This window comes from Ovis canadensis, chromosome 3, assembly GCF_042477335.2.
Source record: "Ovis canadensis isolate MfBH-ARS-UI-01 breed Bighorn chromosome 3, ARS-UI_OviCan_v2, whole genome shotgun sequence".
Taxonomy (NCBI): Eukaryota; Metazoa; Chordata; class Mammalia; order Artiodactyla; family Bovidae; genus Ovis; species Ovis canadensis.
This window is the reverse complement of record NC_091247.1, coordinates 124820246-124843180: the sequence shown is the minus strand read 5'-3', so window position 1 is coordinate 124843180 and position 22935 is coordinate 124820246. Positions and strand designations below refer to the sequence as shown.

The window sequence follows — 22935 nt, the reverse complement described above, 5'->3', positions numbered from 1 at the left end:
CAAGATTGCTTTGGCTATTCGAGGTTTTTTGTATTTCCATACAAATCTTGAAATTATTTGTTCTAGTTCTGTGAAAAATGTGGCTGGTAGCTTGATAGGGATTGCATTGAATTTGTAAATTGCTTTGGGTAGTATACTCATTTTCACTATATTGATTCTTCCAATCCATGAACATGGTATATTTCTCCATCTATTAGTGTCCTCTTTGATTTCTTTCATCAGACAGACATATAGATCAATGGAACAAAATAGAAAGCCCAGAGATAAATCCACACACATATGGACACCTTATCTTTGACAAAGGAGGCAAGAATATACAATGGAGTAAAGACAATCTCTTTAACAAGTGGTGCTGGGAAAACTGGTCAACCACTTGTAAAAGAATGAAACTAGAACACTTTCTAACACCGCACACAAAAATAAACTCAAAATGGATTAAAGATCTAAATGTAAGATCAGAAACTATAAAACTCCTAGAGGAGAACATAGGCAAAACACTCTCCGACATAAATCACAACAGGATCCTCTATGATCCACCTCCCAGAATTCTGGAAATAAAAGCAAAAATAAACAAATGGGATCTAATTAAAATTAAAAGCTTCTGCACAACAAAGGAAAATATAAGCAAGGTGAAAAGACAGCCTTCTGAATGGGAGAAAATAATAGCAAATGAAGCAACTGACAAACAACTAATCTCAAAAATATACAAGCAACTTATGCAGCTCAACTCCAGAAAAATAAACGACCCAATCAAAAAATGGGCCAAAGAACTAAATAGACATTTCTCCAAAGAAGACATACGAATGGCTAACAAACACATGAAAAGATGCTCAACATCACTCATTATTAGCGAAATGCAAATCAAAACCACAATGAGGAACCACTTCACACCAGTCAGAATGGCTGTGATCCAAAAATCTGCAAGCAATAAATGCTGGAGAGGGTGTGGAGAAAAGGGAACCCTCCTACACTGTTGGTGGGAATGCAAACTAGTACAGCCACTATGGAGAACAGTGTGGAGATTCCTTAAAAAATTGCAAATAGAACTACCTTATGACCCAGCAATCCCACTGCTGGGCATACACACTGAGGAAACAAGAATTGAAAGAGACACATGTACCCCAATGTTCATCGCAGCACTGTTTATAATAGCCAGGACATGGAAACAACCTAGATGTCCATCAGCAGATGAATGGATAAGAAAGCTGTGGTACATATACACAATGGAGTATTACTCAGCCGTTAAAAAGAATTCATTTGAATCAGTTCTGATGAGATGGATGAAACTGGAGCCGATTATACAGAGTGAAGTAAGCCAGAAAGAAAAACACCAATACAGTATACTAACACATATATATGGAATTTAGGAAGATGGCAATGACGACCCTGTATGCAAGACAGGGAAAGAGACACAGATGTGTATAACGGACTTTTGGACTCAGAGGGAGAGGGAGAGGGTGGGATGATTTGGGAGAATGACATTCTAACATGTATACTATCATGTGAATTGAATCCCCAGTCTATGTCTGACGCAGGATGCAGCATGCTTGGGGCTGGTGCATGGGGATGACCCAGAAAGATGTTATGGGGAGGGAGGTGGGAGGGGGGTTCATGTTTGGGAATGCATGTAAGAATTAAAGATTTTAAAATTTAAAAAATAAAAAACTAAAAAAAAAAATAAAAAAAATAAAAACAAAGATAAAAAAAAAATAAAGAGCTAATTAAAAAGCAAATTCAAGAAGCCAAAAAAAAAAAAAAAAAAAGGAATCTACGAAGTTAATATTCAAAATGGTGTTTGCAAAAAGTTTCCAGAGATTCCCAAATTTTTCCTAGGTCTGTTAAAATCCAAGAGAATGTAAGTGTTACACCTGTAGAAGATTTTTAAAAAGGCTTATAAACATATTTGTTATCAATGCTTTATTGTTGAAAACAAAAATCAAAATTCTCTGGCACATAAAACAATTATTTCTACAAAAGGAAAGCCTACAAAACTTGATAATTTATACAAATAACAGTTTCTCAAAAAAATAAAATTTTAATTTAGTAAACTTGTCTTGTGCTCTATAGTTTTAGCACTGTCTGCAATAATCCACCATAAATCCCTGAGCGGAGACATTTTTTTGACCATGTTCTGTAGACCTCCCCCAACCCTCCCCCCAAGTTGGTCAGTTACTAAGTCCAGCCCTGTAGTGAAAGGTGTCAGGGACATTTAGTTATTAATGATCCATGCATTTTATGACACAGGTCCAATTATTATGCTACTTGGGAACTGGGTCAACATGAAGTGCCTCTACTGTGCAATCAGTGAAACTATCAAGAACCAAGTGTGTGAAAGGAAGAATAATAACAATTTAAAGACACAAAATGTTAAGACAAGGAAGCCATCATACGTCAATAACTATTTAAATAAATAAAAATGTTAGACATTGAATTCACCTCTATATCCTTATATTAAATTCCTTTTTTTCTTTTTCCTTTGCAATTGCCAATGCACTAGAAGATGAAAAATATACCTCAACCCATGCTTTTGGTTTGACCATGGGTTTGCTTTTGTTAAACATTAAATATCATTCTGAAAACACAGTGATTTAGTTATAATTTAACTTTTGGCCCTTCAATGAAATGCTTACCAATAAAATGTTACATATTTGGAGGGCCTTCTTTTAATGCCATTAACAAATCTCTCCCACTACATTATCTCTTTCACCAAAACACTAATGCCACAGAAGCACTACTTTAAATTCTTTACCCCACCATATTCAGATATGCAGCAAAACATACAAAATATGAAGAAACATATTATGATCTATTTGTACATGTAGCTTCCCTTAAGTGGGGATGCTGACCATATACATGTGGAGTATGAAAGGACAAGAAAAAAAGCTAACTTTAAGTTGCAAAGAACTGGTTTAATGAATCAAGTTTTGTTATTTTGCTATGGCAGAATAATAAATAAATAAATATGTAGAGTACTGTATAGCTACCTTCTCTAGGAAGAAGTGGAGAGTGGATTGCTGTTTTTACAAAGTTAATTTTTAGTAGCAAAGTTTGACTGCAAGTCAAAAAATGTTCAATAAATGTTTCTCTCTACTTCATTTATAGTCTTTTACTTGTGAAATGATCACTGAAGTGGTTACTAATAGGCAATGAAATAAAATGCCAAATTTACTAGTGAAAAATAGTTTTCAACAGTGAAAAGCACTTGGCAGGAAACCTAGAAACACGTGGACTAATGCTATAGTCTACTGCAGCTTAAAATAAGTCATTTTTTTAATGTCTTTTGGGAAGAACAAGTATGATTAAAAATAATTTCTCAAAAACTTATCAGCACTGCTGTTCGGGTACCTATTAGAAAGTGATTAACATTTCATACCAATTCTTTCCAAAATATAAAATTGTCGGTAACACGGTCACGCAGACTTGATTTTTAACCCAGCAACATCTGGAAGGCACAAAGCATCTTCCCTTTTGGACTAGCTGCTGGTTAGGTATTGGAACTAGAACACTTTTTAAAGTTCTTCTTGATTTACTTCCTTATATAAGCATGGGCATTAGCTAGGAATAGCCATTTCACAAGGCAATTTCAAAAGCCTAAGATTTAAATCAATGAATTCTCCTAGGCAGTTTTGGGAAAAGTTGGTGACGTCAAAGTAAAAAAATGCCTGCCTGGCACACATGGGCCTCTCCCCTCCCCTCCAAGGACATCAGTGAGAAACGTGGTTTGCTTTCTCTTGCACATCCATTACAGAACATGAAAAGCAAAGGATGCCCACACGACAGTGACATCTAAATCATAAAATGTTGTGTGTACCAGTCAGGAAACAAATATAGACTCTGACAGGTCCTGACACAGTATTAGAAAAAGAAAAGTTTTCTAGGTTTTGGAAACTGATAAGTAGGCTGTCCCAAAGAGGGAAGGCAGCAACGTTAAGACAAATGGCCAGCTGACCAGAATTCACACCACACTCGAATCACCGCCCATGAACTTGACCTTAATGGTTTACCATGGTTGAAAAGACACCCTTAACTTTCTCTCACAGTGTTTAAGGAACAGTATAATTTCTAAATTAGCTTTCATAAATGAACCACATTTGAAACTTACACCCCTTCCCCCTTTTAGAATGCCAAAAGATCCTGTTAAGTGCTTGGGTTTACAGTTTTATGGGTAACGATTATATCCTTCAGGAAGTTTCCAACATTCGCCCCTTTTTTGGTGTCGATGGCTGTGTCCATAGCAAAGTGGATAATCCCAGAAGTGGCGGTGGCCTCAGGGACCTCTGCTCCTGGTCTCCACGTCTGAACTAGCTCTTGTCATAGCACTGCTGGGAAGCTCTGCTCCTTCATGAGTCCGGGTTTCACGTATGGAGGAGGGTGCGGTCCAGCTTTCCTGTGTCAGGTCTTGGAAGTCTTTAGGCCTTGCTTCTCCATGATGTTCCAGAGTTTTCGGAGATTGGACTGTGTGATGATGTCATCCGGCTTGAGCTGTAGTGCCCGCAGGTAGTTGGCCTCAGCCTTCTGGAGCCGGCCATTGAGGTGCAGGATGGCTCCCAAGTTCATCAGAGCAGCCGGATACTGGAACCAGAAAGAGGAAGGAAAACGATTAACAGACCGTGGTAAGCTTTCCCCCATGGAAGACAAAAATCTTCATCCATTTATGCAAATGATTCCCTTATGTCTGGAGGCATTTTATGGAAGCAATTTAGCAATTTATACCAATAGATAAGGATACCAAGAAGAGGGAAAAAAAAAAAAGCTTTCAAACAGCTGCTGTGTACTTCGTGCTTTAAAGAGAGTAGGCAGTTAGGGAAATAGTTGTTCCTTTAATGAGAAAGTATAGGTTACATATGAAGACCTAGTAACCTAGTCAGACTGTCCTTTCATTAGAAAAAAGGTTAAAAGAGATACAATTTTTGATGGAAAGAATTGAACTTTTCAACTCAATGCCAAGAAAGAAAAAAAAAAGAACTAAGTGGGAAAAGGTGACAAATAGTGCCTTTACTGACCTTTTTAGGGTGAAAACCCTGAAAAAAATTCAAATGCAACCACTAAAATCCTTTCTAAATTTAACTCAATAGTTTAATGAGATAAAGTTTTTACCATTTAAACTCATAATGATCAATGTTTACAATAAATAGAGCAACATAGTATGTAGCATGGCTTCCCAGGTGGCGCTAGTGGTAAAGAACTCACCGGCTAATGCAGGAGACCTGAGAGACATGGGTCCCATCCCTGGGTTGGGACGATCTCCTGGAGGAGGCCATGGAAGCCCACTCCAGTATTCTTTCCTGGAGAATCCCCATGGACAGAGTAGTCTGGCAGGCTACAGTCCATAGGGTCGCAAAAAACTGGACACAGCTGAAGTGACTTAGCACGTACAGTAGTAGTACTAGTTTAATACAATGGTTGCCATACCCAAATTCTCAAACATTAGTTAATGATAAATAACAAGACCCTCTCAAAGGGGGAAAAAAAAAAACCAAACACTTTGCTTGCTTTCTATGAGTAAGTGCTTTTCTGTTCTTGTCTTGTCCCTGGAACTTTCTAGCTAACAAAGTACAGTTAGTATCTTGGCAGTTACATAAATGCATACTTCAAACATCAGACAAAACTAAAATTGTTTATGCTAAGATTATGTTTTCATGTTACAGCTGGTGTCAACTATTAATTGTCCTGGCAACTCTATGATGCAGCCTAAAATAATCACAATTATTTTTACAATTTAGTGTTTTTACAATGCAAGCATTTTTTTCAGCTGAATTCATATGACTCTGTCTACTCTTTACTGTAAATACAATTACTTCTAAATCAAAAACCATGCTGGGGGTGGGTATGGTTGAATAGCTCAGAGTAAATCAACTGGGAAAAGATGATCAGATTTGGATTTGAAGAGATCTGGATTTGAATTCTTGCCTAACCACCGGCTGTGACCTTGGTGAGGTCCCCTAACATATCTGTGCCCCAATTCTTCCATTTATGAAATACTGAAATAACATCAATTTTTTTTATGTTGTAAGAAAGATAAAGTGAGAAAATAAACATAGCATAGTACATGCACATAATAAACACTCTACAAATGTCAAGTTCACCTTTTCTTTTCTCATTTTGCTTGAGGTCTAAAGCATGCATGTTTATGATTTTTATGTTGTTACACATACTTTATAATTTCTACTTCAATGGCTGCCTAACATGTCTCTGGATGCATACCAAAGTTCTTTTAAGTCAACTTCTGGGCACTATTTTCCAACTTTTTTGTATCCTTTTTCCTTTCCAAAAATAATGTGGCAAATATAAACTATTCCTGACCTTCAAAAACCTTTTGGTCAGGATGACTCCACACTTATCAAGAAAAATACAGATGGTCAACTTCTAATTTTAAACACCAAGCCAAATAAACATAGCTCTAAATTACATGTGCAGTGAATAGCTCCACATTGGGAACCTAAAATAACACCACCTACTCTGTCTTCCTAGAAGAACTTTATCACACTATACATTATTATACTGAGTTTCTTGGTGCTGCAACACATTTCTGAATTATGTTCACTCCCATAGCTTAGCACAACTGACAATAAACAGCTAGTAAATTGATGGTGAAGAATGTTCACAGCCTGGCTTACTGGATATGCAAAGTAGATAAAATGTTTAGACTTTCTCCTATCCAGAGTGGGAAGAAAGGAAACAGGGAGGGAGAACCATGGTTGGAGGCCATTCTTAACTAACCAGAAATAGAAAAGGCGCAGTGATGGGGCTGAGAGAAACCAGATGGCTCTGTGGGGTGGTGGTTATTTCTTGAACCACTTTATTATCAGAGTCTGTACCTAACTATAATTGCAACTCAAGGGGATTATTAAAAACACTTAGAGGTTACAGAGTCACACTGCCTAGGTTCCAATGCCAATTATGCCCCTGAAGCAGAGTGAGCATGGAGACTTCAGTTTCTTCTGGAAATGGGATAACAGAACCTGCTTCATAGGCCTGTTGATATTATATGATCATGTAAAAGTGTCAATTCCTCTTTTCTGTCTACTCGTCATCTCAAACACACAAAACAGAATCTGTCAATGTGCCTAAATGACCACTGAGTCCAAACGCTGAGGATTTGTGAAATGGCTCTGCCTATACTAGGTTTGAAGCCTTTCTTAGGTTAAACCTGGAAAAGCCAGCTGGGAACACAGCTGGTGAAGTACATACTAGGTCACATAAACAGGCTCTATTATTGTTACTAAATTGTGGCCTTGGGTCCTTAGACTACTTCGAAGTAACCTTTCTGCTATCACGTGATGAAAAAAAATTAATATTTTCTAAGAAAACACAACTAGGAAGTTAAATCTGTTATCAAAATAAGTTTGGAATGTTAATTTATAATGATGTTTTGAAATAATTGTAATTTTGTATTATCCATGCTAATACTCATTAAGCAAAAGTAATAAAAGATTGACATTATGAAGTTAATGTGGGATAATCAATCTCTTGAAAGCTCACTTATACTCATTGTGTTCTCTAAAGAATAAAAATCCTAATAAACTAAAAATGTGCATACTTAAGAATATCATTGAATATTGTTAAGCAGTTATATATTTCCATGTTCAGATGAGACATTTTGGTTTAAATATGTCTACTTTAATAGAGTCTTTAAAAGTTCTCAAAAAATTTAAAAATTCTATGGTCATATATAATGCTTAAAGCATCACTACAGCTTCTTACTTGAGTAAACAGAAACTGATGAAATTTATATACTGGTGTGCTCACATGTGACGTGAGCATCACTGCTTTAGGTAACTACTTTAATAGTCAACCATTATTTTGATAAACAGGTTCATGTTTTCGTTAAAAATTTACAAATAAAAGTACATATAGACTTTCTTCTTACACAGTTGTTTTCTCTCTTCAAAGACAAGGGCTTTACCTTTTAGGCCTGTTCTATGTCCCTTCCACAGCACTGACTAGGGTAGCTTAGTGGATGTGCACTGGACTAAATGCTTTCAGGTCTTCTAGCCTTGCTACAAAAAGCACCAGCATTACCTGGGAGCTTGACAGAAACTCAGGATTTCAGGTGGCATGTACTGAATCAGAATCTAAATTTTAGCAAGATCTCCCTGATGCTTTGTATGCTTATTAAAATTGGAGAAGTACGGTTCTAGAGATCATTTCCAGATTCTAGATTATGTGCTTTTAGGTCTTCTGAGATGAAGTTTCCTATAAAAGGATGAAGTTCCTATAGAACAAAGTATGTCAGATCATATTTCTATCCTTTCATAAAGTAGGATTCTTCTCTTGGCCATGTAATTATTTTAGGGATTAAATGTTCCAAAGAGACTTTATTAACAGAAGCCATAAATGACTAAATATTGTTAGACAGAAGGAGAGGGAATGAGAAGAATTTTCATAACCAAAGAAGAGCAAGCAAGTTTTCTAAACGCTTTTAAAGAGTACCTCACTGTATAACTGAAAGGCAAGAAGTCCAGGTGACTGGATGTCTGATTACACAGTGGTGTCACTGCTCTCCGCCAGCTGTGACTCATGGGTTGGGGAACAGAAACCCAACCACAACTGCTGATGTCTTCCCTCACACACATCCTCCTTTATTAAAGACAGCCGATGAAATGTTCAGGATGTTAACCAAGGCAGTCAGGCAGCTTGCAATTCAGGAACATTGGGCTTGCACTCATCACAGCAAATGACACCAGCTCCTACTTCACAGACTAGAAAGGAGAACCAGCTCTTTCTTGTTTCCTTGAAGAGGACAGATGCTTTACATCAAAGGGGTTGACTAGGAGCCATACTGAGGCAACAAATGACGTCTTTTCCAAGTCTCTAGGGAATTATGCTTTTATCATTACTTTACTGTGGTCTTTGGCTTCTTGAGCACTGGAGAAAATAAGCAAAATTAAAATAATAGATGTATATTGGGATGGGGTAGAGCAAAGGCAAAATTATGAAAGTCTGATTCTAATCTAAAGCCCTTGAGGCTCCCAAGGAACCCAGCTGTACTCACAGGGTATCCTGATCACACAGGGATGGAAAACAAAGTCATCTTCCTTGCCTTGCCTACTACATGCTCTGGAGGGATAGTGAGATCACAAGGGGATCTAGGACTGGAAATTCATCTTTCTACTGGGAACAGGATTGAAATATAGAATTTTAAACAGAGGACAGTCTTTTCCTAGAAAAAAAGGAAAAGAAGGACTTGGTTGAAATGTTGTAGAGTTGAAAACCCACACAGTAACTGGTCTCTCTGTACTCCATTAGTCCCTGAGACCACTTCCTTTTTATGAAAATAAACCAATAGGCAAGAGAAGCTACGAAAAAGATGAAACCAGAGATAACAGTCTAGTTTTATATATCTATTTTCACTCCAAGTGTTGCTGAAATTACCCATATAGTTGTATGTTTACTGTTATAAGAATGAAATAAATTTTAAGACAAACTGCCTCAAGTTAGCCTTACCTAACTATCACTCAGTTAATACATTATACATCTTGGGAATGTTTTTTCAAGATAACCACCTTTAACCTCCTTTCTGAATTTGCAAACTTAAATGACTTAAGACTTTACACAGTCTTAAGTTTTTAATGGATTATTACTCTTTTTCAAGTATTTATACATGTCAACTTAATGAAGGTTGCCTATTGCTGTTGAACTGGATTCAGCTGAAATTGCTTACCCAGTTTAATTTACTGAAGCAGTAACTATATCACGATGCTTAAAAATTAATGCTATAAACTTTTAAGAAACATATTCATGAAAAAAGTATTTTGCATACATTAAAGGATCTCTTTATATTTACTGTGCCTTGTACATGGCAAATATTTAATAAATAATTATGGAATTTAAAGTTTTTAAGATTATCAGGCTTCTGGAAAAAAAGTGTAACATGGACTGAGACAAAAGTAGACATCTTATTCCCCTCAGTTCCAACATCAATCCTTCTTGGTCCCATCGGCATGGTTAATGGTCTAATGCCAAGCTAGAAACCTAAATGCCCGTCATTCACTGTGTTCTTCCACATGCACACATACACATTCATCTAATCGTCTTTTGGCAGCTTCATCTTCAAATCTCCCTTACACTCTCTTTTAATCATACTAGTTTCCTTTTCCCCAACTTGATTTAAGTCATGATCATTTTTTCAGATTGTTTAAATACAATTATTTTGACAGAAAAGAAGAATAAATCAATGGGTAGCTGAAAAGACCAAAGGTAAAAGATTAAATGAATGAACACAAAGGTAAAGCCATATGTAGAGTTTTTTCTTTATTATGAATTTTTTAGAGCATACAAAATTTCAGAGAATACTATAAAAACTGTTACTTGCCTAGCAAATAACTTGATAAAGACAAATGAAGAGAGGTGAAAGACTTCGACAGCTAGTCTAGGTACCGGGCCTAGGTCGCCGGGAATCAGGAGTGCGGCAGCAGTCATGACGGAGGGCATGTGTCTGCGTCAAAGAGGGGGACCCTATAAGACAGAGCCGGCCACAGACCTCATTCGCTGGTGGCTCAGCAATAAGATTGGGAGGTAGACATGGACCTGCTTTCAAGAAGATGATGATCCTGGCCAAGAGCAGTCTGGCCTGGAAGCTCACCTCTTGGGACTGGATACAAAGAGTTTCTTTAAGGACTTACCAAAAGCGCACACAGCCTGCAAGGGGGCTCTGAATGGGGTGACATTTTACGCTGCATTGCAGGCTGAGGATGGGCACTCATCAAGAAACAAAGGGAGAAAAATCAAATCAATAAAATTAGAAATGAAAATGGAGAGATCACAACAGACAACACACAAATACAAAGGATCATAAGAGACTACTATCAGCAACTATATGCCAATAAAATGGACAATGTGGAAGACATGGACAAATTCTTAGAAAAGTACAACTTTCCAAAACTGAACCAGGGAGAAATAGAAAATCCTAACAGATACATCACAAGCATGGAAATTGAAACTGTAACCAGAAATCTTCCAGCAAACAAAACCCAGGTCCAGGCGGCTTCACAGCTGAATTCTACCAAAAATTTCGAGAAGAGGTTAACACCTATCCTACTCAAACTCTTCCAGAAAATTGCAGAGGAAGGTAAACTTCCAAACTCATTCTAGGAGGCCACCATCACCCTAATACCAAAACCTGACAAAGAGGCCACAAAAAAAGAAAACTACAGGCCAATATCACTGATGAACATAGACGCAAAAATCCTTAACAAAGTTCTAGCAATCAGAATCCAACAACACATTAAAAAGATCATACACCATGACCAAGTGGGCTTTATCTCAGGGATGCAAGGATTCTTCAATATCTGCAAATCAATCAATGTAATTCACCACATTAACAAATTGAAAAATAAAAGCCATATGATTATCTCAATAGATGCAGAGAAGGCCTTTGACAAAATTCAACATCCATTTATGATAAAACTCTCCAGAAAGCAGGAATAGAAGGAACATACCTCAACATAGTAAAAGCTATATATGACAAACCTACAGCAAACATTATTCTCAATTGTGAAAAATTGAAAGCATTTTCCCTAAAGTCAGGAACAAGACAAGAGTGCCCACTTTCACCACTACTATTCCACATAGTTCTGGAAGTTTTGGCCACAGCAATCAGAGCAGAAAAAGAAATAAAAGGAATCCAAATTGGAAAAGAAGAAGTAAAACTCTCACTGTTTGCAGATGACATGATCCTCTACATAGAAAACCCTAAAGACTCCACCAGAAAATTACTAGAGCTAACCAATGAATATAGTAAAGTTGCAGGATATAAAATAAACACACAGAAATCCCTTGCATTCCTATACACTAATAATGAGAAAATAGAAAGAGAAATTAAGGAAACAATTCCATTCACCATTGCAACGAAAATAATAAAATACTTAAGAATGTATCTACCTAAAGAAACTAAAGACCTATATATAGAAAACTATAAAACACTAGTGAAAGAAATCAAAGAGGACATTAATAGATGGAGAAAAATACTGTGTTCATGGATTGGAAGAATCAGTATAGTGAAAATGAGTATACTACCCAAAGCAATCTACAGATTCAATGCAATCCCTATCAAGCTACCAGTGGTATTTTTCAAAGAGCTAGAACAAATAATTTCAAGATGTGTATGGAAATACAAAAAACCTCGAATAGCCAAAGCAATCTTGAGAAAGAAGAATGGAACTGGAGGAATCAACTTGCCTGACTTCAGGCTCTACTACAAAGCCACAGTCATCAAGACAGTATGGTACTGGCACTAAGACAGAAATATAGATCAATGGAACAAAATAGAAAGCCCAGAGATAATTCCACACACCTATGGATACCTTATCTTCGACAAAGGAGGCAAGAATATACAATGGATTAAAGACAATCTCTTTAACAAGTGGTGCTGGGAAAACTGGTCAACCACCTGTAAAAGAATGAAACTAGAACACTTTCTAACACCGCACACAAAAATAAACTCAAAATGGATTAAAGATCTAAATGTAAGACCAGAAACTATAAAACTCCTAGAGGAGAACATAGGCAAAACACTCTCTGACATAAATCACAGCAGGATCCTCTATGACCCACCGCCCAGAATATTGGAAATAAAAGTAAAAATAAACAAATGGGACCTAATTCAAAGTAAAAGCTTCTGCACAACAAAAGAAACTATAAGCAAGGTGCAAAGACAGCCTTCAGAATGGGAGAAAATAATAGCAAATGAAGCAACTGAGAAACAACTAATCTCAAAAATATACAAGCAACTCCTGTAGCTCAATTACAGAAAAATAAACGACCCAATCAAAAAAAGGGCCAAAGAACATTTCACCAAAGAAGACATACAGATGGCTAACGAACACATGAAAAGATGCTCAACATCACTCATTATCAGAGAAATGCAAATCAAAACCACAATGAGGTACCGTTTCATGCCAGTCAGAATGGCTGCGATCCAAAAGTCTACAAGCAATAAATGCTGGAGAGGGTGTGGAGAAAAGGGAACCCTCTTACACTTTTGGTGGGAATGCAAACTAGTACAGCGACTATGGAGAACAGTGTGGAGATTCCTTAAAAAACTGGAAATAGAACTGCCTGATGACCCAGCAATCCCACCGCTGGGCATACACATCAAGAAAACCAGAAGTGAAAGAGAAACGTGTACCCCAATGTTCATCGCAGCACTGTTTATAATAGCCAGGACATGGAAGCAACCAAGATGTCCATCAGCAGATGAATGGTAAGAAAGCTGTGGTACATATACACAATGGAGTATTACTCAAACATTAAAAAGAATACATTTGAATCCATTCTAATGAGGTGGATGAAACTGGAGCCTATCATACAGAGTGAAATAAGCCAGAAAGAAAAACACCAATACAGTATACTAACGCATATATAAGGAATTTAGAAAGATGGTAATGATAACCCTGTATGCGAGACAGCAAAAAAGACACAGATGTATAGAACAGTCTTTTGGACTCTGAGGAAGAGGGAAAGGGTGGGATGATTTGCACAAATGGCACTGAAACATGTATAATATCATATAAGAAATGAATCACCAGTCTAGGTTTGATGCAGGATACAGGATGCTTGGGGCTGGTGCACTGGGATGAACCAGAGGGATGGTATGGGGAACGAGGTGGGAGGGGGGTTCAGGATTGGGAACACATGTGCACCCATGGCGGATTCATGTTGATGTGTGGCAAAATCAATACAATATTGTAAAGTAAAAAAAAAAATATATATATATATGTATATATATATATATATGAAGTCGCTTCAGTCATGTCTGACTGTGTGCAACCCCATGGACAGCAGCCCACCAGGCTCCTCTATCCATGAATTCTCTAGGCAAGAGTACTGGAGTGGGTTGCCATTTCCTTCTCCTATATAAACAAGGGCTGTGTGGGTCACAATAAACTGTGGAAAATTCTGAAAGAGATGGGCATACCAGACCACATGACCTGCCTCTTGAGAAATTTGTATGCAGGTCAGGAAGCAACAGTTAGAATTGGACATGGAACGACAGACTGGTTCCAAATAGGAAAAGGAGTACGTCAAGGCTGTATATTGTCACCCTGCTTATTTAACTTATATGCAGAGTACATCATGAGAAATGCTGGACTGGAAGAAACACAAGCTGGAATCAAGATTGCCAGGAGAAATATCAATAACCTCAGATATGCAGATGGCACCACCGTTATGGCAGAAAGTGAAGAGGAACTAAAAAGCCTCTTGATGAAAGTAAAAGAGCAGAGTGAAAAAGTTGGCTTAAAGCTCAACATTCAGAAAACGAAGATCATGGCATCTGGTCCCATCACTCCATGGGAAATAGATGGAGAAACAGTGGAAACAGTGTCAGACTTTATTTTTTTGGGCTCCAAAATCACTGCAGATGGTGACTGCAGCCATGAAATTAAAAGATGCTTACTCCTTGGAAGAAAAGTTATGACCAACCTAGATAGCATGTTGAAAAGCAGAGACATGACTTTGCTGACTAAGGTCCTTCTAGTCAAGGCTATGGTTTTTCCAGTAGTCATGCATGGGTGTGAGAGTTGGACTGTGAAGAAGGCTGAGCGCCGAAGAATTGATGCTTTTGAACTGTGGTGTTGGAGAAGACTCTTGAGAGTCCCTTGGACTGCAAGGAGATCCAACCAGTCCATTCTGAAGGAGATCAACCCTGGGATTACTTTGGAAGGAATGATACTAAAGCTGAAGCTCCAGTACTTTGGCCACCTCATGCGAAGAGTTAACTCACTGGAAAAGACTCTGATACTGGGAGAGATTGGGGGCAGGAGGAGAAGGGGACGACAGAGGGTGAGATGGCTGGATGGCATCACTGACTCGATGGACGCGAGTCTGAGTGAACTCCGGGGGATGGTGATGGACAGGGAGGCCTGGCGTGCTGCGATTCATGGGGTCGCAAAGAGTCGGACATGACTGAACGACCGAACTGAACTGAACTGAACTGTATAGCACAGGGAATTGTATTCAATATCTTGTGATAAACCATAATGAAAAAGAATATGAAAAAAATGTATGTATAAGTATAACTGAGTCACTTTGCTGTACAGTAGAAATTAATATTGTCAATCAACTATCCTTCAATAAAGTAAATTAAAAAATAAAAAAGAAAGACAATTGAAGCCCCCAATATCTTTCACTGAACTCTCCCCTTCCTCCAAATAAAACCATTATCCTGAAGTTGGTATTTATTGTTCCAATGTATGTTTCACAGTTTTATTTTTTATGTGTCCATAGCAAATGTATGACCTTGTATATAAATTTTAATTTTATACATTTGTCACTATCCATCATGGGATGCCAACCTGCCAAGCACTCACTTGGAACTTGAAATTTCTGCTTTTCATTTTATCTATCTTTGTTGATACATGTGAGGTTTAGCTCTTTCACATAAATTCTGTTGAATGACTATACATTTTCTGAAGGATGGGCATATAGACTCTTTTAAAGGATGCTGCAACTATAATTTAAAAAGCTACATGCATCTCTATGTTCACAGCAGCACTATTCACAATAGTGAAGACATGGAAACAAACTAAATGCCCAACAGATGAATGAATGAAGAAGACGTGGTACACACAGACAATGGAACACTACTCAGCCAAAGACAAGAACGAAGTAATGCCATTTGCAGCAACATGGCTACAACTAGAGATTATCATACTAAGTGAAGTAAGAAAGACAAATATTATATGATCACTCATATGTGGAATTTAATATAAGACACAAATGAACCTGCCTATGAAACAGAAACAGACCCACAGACATAAAAAGCAGACTTGTGGTTGCCAAGAAGGGCGAGAGGTAAGGAAGCAATGGATTGGGGGATTTGGGTTAGCAGATGCAAACTGTTACATACAGAATGGATAAACAACAGGGTCCCACCACACAGCACAGGGAATTACATTTGATATCCTGTGATAAACCATAATAAAAAAGAATATAAAAAGAATGTGTATTTATACGAATAACTGAATCACTTTGCTGTATAGCAGGGGTTTACATAACACTGTAAATCAGCTATACTTCAATTTAAAAAAACTCTCATCTTAAAAAAAGAGGCTGCCATCAATATTCTTGTGAATATCTCTATACGAACTTATGGGAGAGTTTCTAAGAGTGGAATTGCTGGACATGGGGGATCTTCAATTTTGCCTGATGTCACCAAATTACTCTTCTGTGTGGTTGTAGCAAAATGCTTTAGCATCAGGAGCCTTTATTTCATATCCTTAATAACACTTGGTACTGTCTAGTTTTTAAATTTTTCAAATTGAGAGTTGTAAAACAGTATCTTATCCTGTGCTTAACTTTTCCCCTGATTACTAGAGAGGTTAATACTATTTTTAGAAGTTTATTAGCTTTTTACCTTTCCTTTTCAGTGATCTACCTGTTCTTTAATTTTTGGACAGAGTAAGTTCTGGTAAGATTGTCAACTACATGGTGATGTCTGAAAGGGAATTACTCAGAGCTCCCATCATCTCAAAACAGCTGGTAAATAAGACGATCTTGCTTGGTGTCTTCTTGGTCAGAGTCCCTTTCTCAAGACTGGCAACCGGATAAGCACTTTTTCTAAGGTGGAGAATCTGTTATACACAGAACAGAAAATCCTTGATAGAGGTGCACTTTCAATATGGTGAGAGGATGACGACGGAAATCTGGGCAGCAAGAGGTGTAGCCAGCAAAGTGTGCCACAGTAACCATGGGTATCACGGACCACTGTATGTGGGAGAAGGATGGCAGCGCCTAGCTGGTGCCTCCAGCACTCACACCAGACTTTGCTTTATGGCCTGCTTTTCTGTCTATTCAGATTCCTTGCTTTCTGGCTTCTTCTTAGTTCCTGTTCTCAGGTGCAACAAGGAAATTTAAGATGAACATGTTTCATATTATTCCTCTCTTTACCACCCTCCATTTCTACTGGCCCTACCTGGGTTAACATCTTATACCATTCCTAAATGCTATCAGTCCCCTAATCTCCCCAACTTCAGCTTCTTCCTTATTCCAATACCTTTGACCGGACCATTGGTCTTTCTTAAATACAATGGGGCTTTAGAGGATCAACCTGTGCTGACAGAATTCACCCTTCATATCAGTATTAAGAAACCCTTTACAACTTGGTGCCCCACAGAAGCCCTCCGTCTACATTCTGCATGAGACACATGGAACTTCTCTTTCTGCCAGGTGCTATTTGGACCATCCATTTCTCATCAAACTCCTCTTCGGACAAAGCTTTTCTTCCACTCTATTTCTGACAAACTTCTGATCATTTAAAAAATGACCATATTCCTATATGACTCCTCTAAGTTTCCATAGTACTGTCTATATACATTGATTGCAACACTTACCACAATGGATGATATCTGCTTATTGTGTCTATCTTCTATGCTGGAGGGTAAGATAGTGAATTTACTTTAATTGTTTTTATAGTGCTACTGCCAAGCTCTGGCATGTGAAAGAAGCTCTCGAAGAATGCCTTCTGAAAGAAGAAAATTTGTATGGCTTAGCAAAAAGAGGTGACCTAGGAGAGGTAAATTCTAGTCTAATCTCAGCATAGTTTAACAGACATTTATTAAGGACTTACTATATGTCAAGGTTGCTGCCAGATACTCTAAGTGATGAAAAGGAACAATATATATTTTCAGTCTGCATGTGGCCTGAGATAACTTTAATTGTACACTTGTCATTTGTTGCAAACTATTAGGAGGTGTACATTCTATTACATATCATTTATGCTCCTGAAATTTATGAGGTAGACGAAACTGATATCCATGCATCATTTTGAGAACTACAGGGGACTGAACAGAAGGTTTCACTGCTCTCAAGGATTTGCAATCCAGGGCTTGACTACATATTCTTCTATGCCAAAGGAGAATCAGACACTTCTAATGGAGATATGAAGACAGAGCTATGGGGTGAAAGGAGATTCCCTCCTCATGGGTGTGAGGCTCTTGGACAAGACAGATGATCAGGTTGTTTCAAGTTCTTTATTCTTCCAAAATGAGAATGATATATAAACCTTTGAGATGAATGTGTCATATCAAAAGCAGTTTGTTATTTTTTAAAGCAAACTGCAGAGAGCAGAGACAGCAATGGAGAGAAGCCTGTATAGAGCTGGGTTATGCAGTTCAATTAGACTGGAGATTCAGATGTCAGTAGAGACGGTCACGATGTTAAACTTTCTGAGATTAAAACAAAGTGGAAAGAAAACTGTTATTAAAAATGAATATTAATACAATTCAACTATCTTTCACAAAATTTTAGGAACCAAAAACCCCACAACCAGTGCAATGCTCCCAAGTCAGAAATAACAGTTCTTTGAAAGTCATATTTTGGCTACAGATATATTTTGAATAAAGCATCTCTGAAAAAAGATTTACCAAAGTGTACAACCAGCAAGGGGAAACAACACAGGGAGTCTAGCAATGGCAAGGCAAATTCTGACAGATAATAGAAATGATTTATTCTGATTCTCAGTTTCAACACAGTATTTGTGTTTTAGAAACAGCTTTGAATAAAACAAAACAGATATAGGTGACAAGCAAGACACCACTCTGTATTAAGGGAGTAGTTTCAATTTGTCAGTGAGATATTTTATCCTGTGTGCTCAATCCTTCTCTCTTACATCTGTCCCATCACAGCAGGTATTACAAGACTGTTCATTTAACTGTTATGATGGGTGGGATTGCCACAATGTGGGGTGCTATTCATTTCTATGGCAATCAAAATGCCAACAGCTGTGGTTTGGGGGATAACAAACAGTGACTGTAACGGAATTACTTCAAAGGTAGTGGTGATTTCTAACAGATTCTAAAGTGCATCTACTAAATTAAGGATAAGACCTCAGAAATTATTCTTCAAGGATGATTCTATTTCAGAGACAGGTTTTCCTGATGCCCTTAATTTCACAGGAAGTCTCTCACATGATCCAAATGGAAAATCTTGATCCCAGGCTACTTAGGTCTCCCTCACTGCTTTTTGCCTTAATTTTACTTCTTCTTCTTTTTTTTTTTTTTAACTTTTTAAATGGAATGATTCTTTAAATTCTATAATGCTTTACAGTTTTCAAAAGTTTCACACACATTTCATATAATCCCATAATAATCCTTTTCTCCCCCATCTCTCACTCACAGCTTTTTAAAATGCAATCAGCACACTGTTTATCTTGATTTGCAGCAAGCATGTAGCTCATCATGCATGCTTACATGCTGAGTTGCTTCAGTGCTGTTGAACTCTGTGCAACTCTATGGACTGTAGCCTGCCAGGCTTCTTTGTCCAAGGACTCTCCAGGCGAGTATCCTGGTGTGGGTAGCCATGCCCTCCTCCAGGGGATTTTCCTGTCCCAGGAATCAAACCCACGAAGATCCTTTACCACTGAGCCACGGCGGAAGCCCCACACAGCTCATCATTTCAAAGAAACTGCCAAATAAAAGTTCTACCTATGTGAGAAAATACATGACGACTTAAAGTGCATGTAATTAGAACAGTGGAAATAAGAAGAATGTATTGAAGGTTTAAAACACTGAAGGAAAGAAGTTTAGAAAAAGATCTGCACACTAAGCAAACATATATCTCAAACACCAAAAGCTGCCTTCTCTGACTAATCTAGACAGCTGCTACAAAATCCATAGCATCTTCTCCTTTTCTTTGAACCAAATTTCTTGTCTGTTTCTAGTCCAAATATGATTTAAGCGATACAATTCACTCTACACTTGACTCGTTTCTTTTCAGCATGAAGGGGAGGGAGGAGCGCGTGCCTGCTTCCTCAATCACAGCCACGTTGCACAGAAGGGTTTCCAGCTGTACAGGCCATCCAAACGTGTATGTGTGACGCATGAGCGTGAGTATGTCTAATACAATGGCTGCTCACTCCAAGGAGCTGAAACGTGTCACTGGAATAATCATGTTGTTATTAAAATGTATTTTCAGAGATATGCTGGAAGCTGAGATCTGGACTTTTACTACTTAAGAACTCAGCTGCCATGGAAGATGGAAACAGAGAGCTAATCCTTATTTTTCCCAGAGGGAGGAGGAGGGCTGGGTTTCTTTTTCCTTTTTTTTTTTTTTTTTTGCTTGTTAATTGATCTGATTTTTAAAAATGCAATAAAGCAAGAGGCATGGACATACCATCCTGACAGAGTCAAAGTTATACTTGAATAAAGGCTTGACAGATGGCATGATAATCAAATTCAGGAGATTACTTTTAACCAAAATACCTCACTTTTCTAATTGATTTCTATGTTTGCCAATGAATAGCTTTGATCTGATGGAGGTCAACTGAGAGACACTAGTTTGCATGTTGTGGAAATGATAGATTTGTTCCTGTATGGGACTAATTGAAAATATTCATTTTTTTAATGGAGATGAGCATGTCAGAGACCTGAAAACAGTGGACTGATGTGAAATTTGGGTTAGGCATACACTCTCTAACACATTTTTCCCCCTCTCATAAAGCAGGTGGGGATCCTGGTGTCAATAAGCAGGATTAATGCAAAGGTGACAACGCCATTCAGCGCAATCATACTTCAGCGTGACATTAGAAGGCAGCAACTGTCCACCCACAGAATGAATAGGAAGAAACACATACCCCTGGGAGAATGCACCAGAAACTTCATGCACACAGCAAGTGGAGAGTTTTCCAAATGCTCTGAGTTAGGATGATCAGATCAAATGTAACAAGCAGGAGCAAAGTAATTCCTCTAGAAACTATAAATCTTTCAAGGTACTAAAAATAAAATGTAAACATACTGTCTGCTGCATGGTATTCTATTTGCACTTCCCTAGGACCAAGACTCTGTTGATATATACTTGGAAAAATAATGATGCAAGGTCTGCACACATCATTTCAGAAAATATTCCATCAGGACACACTGATCAAGGTGAAACCATGCTGTACTCCAAGCCATTACACTTGCCAAAATGTCACACCTGCTGAAAATGTAAAAATAAACATGACTTTTGTGTATCAACACTCATGGCAAATCAAGGGAGGCTAAATGGCGGAAGTTTTGCAACTCATAGTCTCACATTCACGCTCAAGATCTCTGAAATGATTCAGAAACCCTCAAGATTTCTGAAATGTTCACATTCAATTGCACACTTGACCTTTATTTCTGAAATGTTCATATCTGAATGTTGTCACATTCAGACTGCTCCTTCTAACGTAAAATCTGTAGAGCCAGCATATTAGAGGAAGACATTAAAGACTGGCTTGATGACATTTTTCTGCATAGTACTTTCAAAATTGTAAATAAAACAGATTTGGTATTGCAGACTGGTTCCAAATAGGAAAAGAAGTACATCAAGGCTGTATACTGTCATCCTGCTCATTTAACTTCTATGCAGAGGACATCATGAGAAATGCTGGGCTGGAAGAAGCACAAGCTGGAATCAAGATTGCCAGGAGAAATATCAATATCCTCAGACATGCAGATGACACCACTCTTATGGCAGAAAGTGAAGAGGAAAGCCTCTTGATGAAAGTGAAAGAGGAGAGTGAAAAAGTTGACTTAAAGCTCAACATCCAGAAAACAAAAATCATGGCATCTGGTCCCATTACTTCATGGGAAATAGATGGGGAAACAGTGGAAACAGTGGCAGACTTTTATTTTTGGGGGGCTCCAAAATCACTGCAGATGGTGATTGCAGCCATGAAATTAAAAGATGCTTACTCCTTGGAAGGAAAGTTATGACCAACCTAGATAGCATATTGAAAAGAAGAGACATTTCTTTGCCAACAAAGGTCCATCTAGTCAAGGCTATGGTTTTTCCAGTGGTCGTGTATGGCTGTGAGAGTTGGACTGTGAAGAAGGCTGAGCGCTGAAGAATTGATGCTTTTGAACTGTGGTGTTGGGGAAGACTCTTGTGAGTCCCTTGGACTGCAAGGAGATCCAACCAGTTCATTCTAAAGGAGATCAGTCCTGGGTGTTCTTTGGGAGGACTGATGTTGAAGCTGAAACTCCAATACTTTGGCCACCTCATGCGAAGAGTTGACTCACTGGAAAAGACTCTGATGCTGGGAGGGATTGGGGGCAGGAGGAGATGGGAACGACAGAGGATGGGAAGGCTGGATAGCATCACTGACTCGATGGACATGAGTCTGCATGAACTCTGGGAGTTGCTGATGGACAGAGAGGCCTGGCATGCTGCAATTCATGGGGTTGCAAAGAGTCGGAATGACTGAGCGACTGAACTGAACTAACCTATTCTTATCTCTTCTCTGAGTAGCTATATTTTTGAAAATGCTATATATACACTTTTTTACCTTCCTCCTTTGGTCTACCCTATTAATATAAAACAAGCAAGCAAGCAAGCAAGCAAGTAATAAGCAATCAATGAAGCAACTGCACAGACCAAGAGTCTAAGCAACTGTGAATTTCAAATATATTTACTGAAAAGTTTTTCACCCATACTGGCAAATAACAACCAAAATAAGACTTGAAAAGGAAGGTAGAACAAAATGAATTATTCCAATGGTTAATTCTCACACGCCAACTTTGATTTCTTTTAGACTCATCTTCAACGCTGTGTTAAAGAACCATAATGATTATGTGATGCATGTCAAATATGTTTATAGAATCACAAAGTAGTATGTTTCACCCACTCAAAAAACATAACTTTGTACTGACAATGCAACAACCTTGAATAGTGATTTGATACCAGACCACAGAAAAAAATTGGCTATATTTCACCTCTACATGATTTGTATCTGAACAAGCAAAAGAGAAAGAGCTTCTTTAGAAGTACAAGGAAGGTACATCTCAATTCTTTCACCTAAGAAACTGGAAGCAAGATCCTTTTACTTCTATTACACATTGACTATTCTGAAAACAAAGTATCTTATGAATACTTCAATAAGTATCTAATTAAACTACAGGTCATTTGTCTCACAAATGTTTAATGTCCATTATATATAATAACTAAATCCAATTTCAGTATCTTGAAATGGCT

The 22935-nt window shown here is 37.9% G+C and overlaps 1 protein-coding gene across 2 annotated transcripts in view; it reads right to left on the bottom strand.

Moving 5' to 3' along the window:
* Window positions 1–1902: 1902 nt before the first annotated feature.
* TMTC2 (transmembrane O-mannosyltransferase targeting cadherins 2) overlaps window positions 1903–22935 on the bottom strand; it is a 436273-nt gene continuing 415240 nt past the window's right edge. Inside the window, exon 12 of one of the 2 annotated variants that reach the window (XM_069584133.1) lies at window positions 1903–4572. In XM_069584133.1, the coding sequence (XP_069440234.1) occupies window positions 4393–4572 (180 nt within the window). In that variant the 3' untranslated portion in view covers window positions 1903–4392. Of the gene's footprint in view, window positions 4573–17958; window positions 18168–22935 lie in introns of those variants that run through there. The other variant, XM_069584134.1, reaches the window with a different exon arrangement.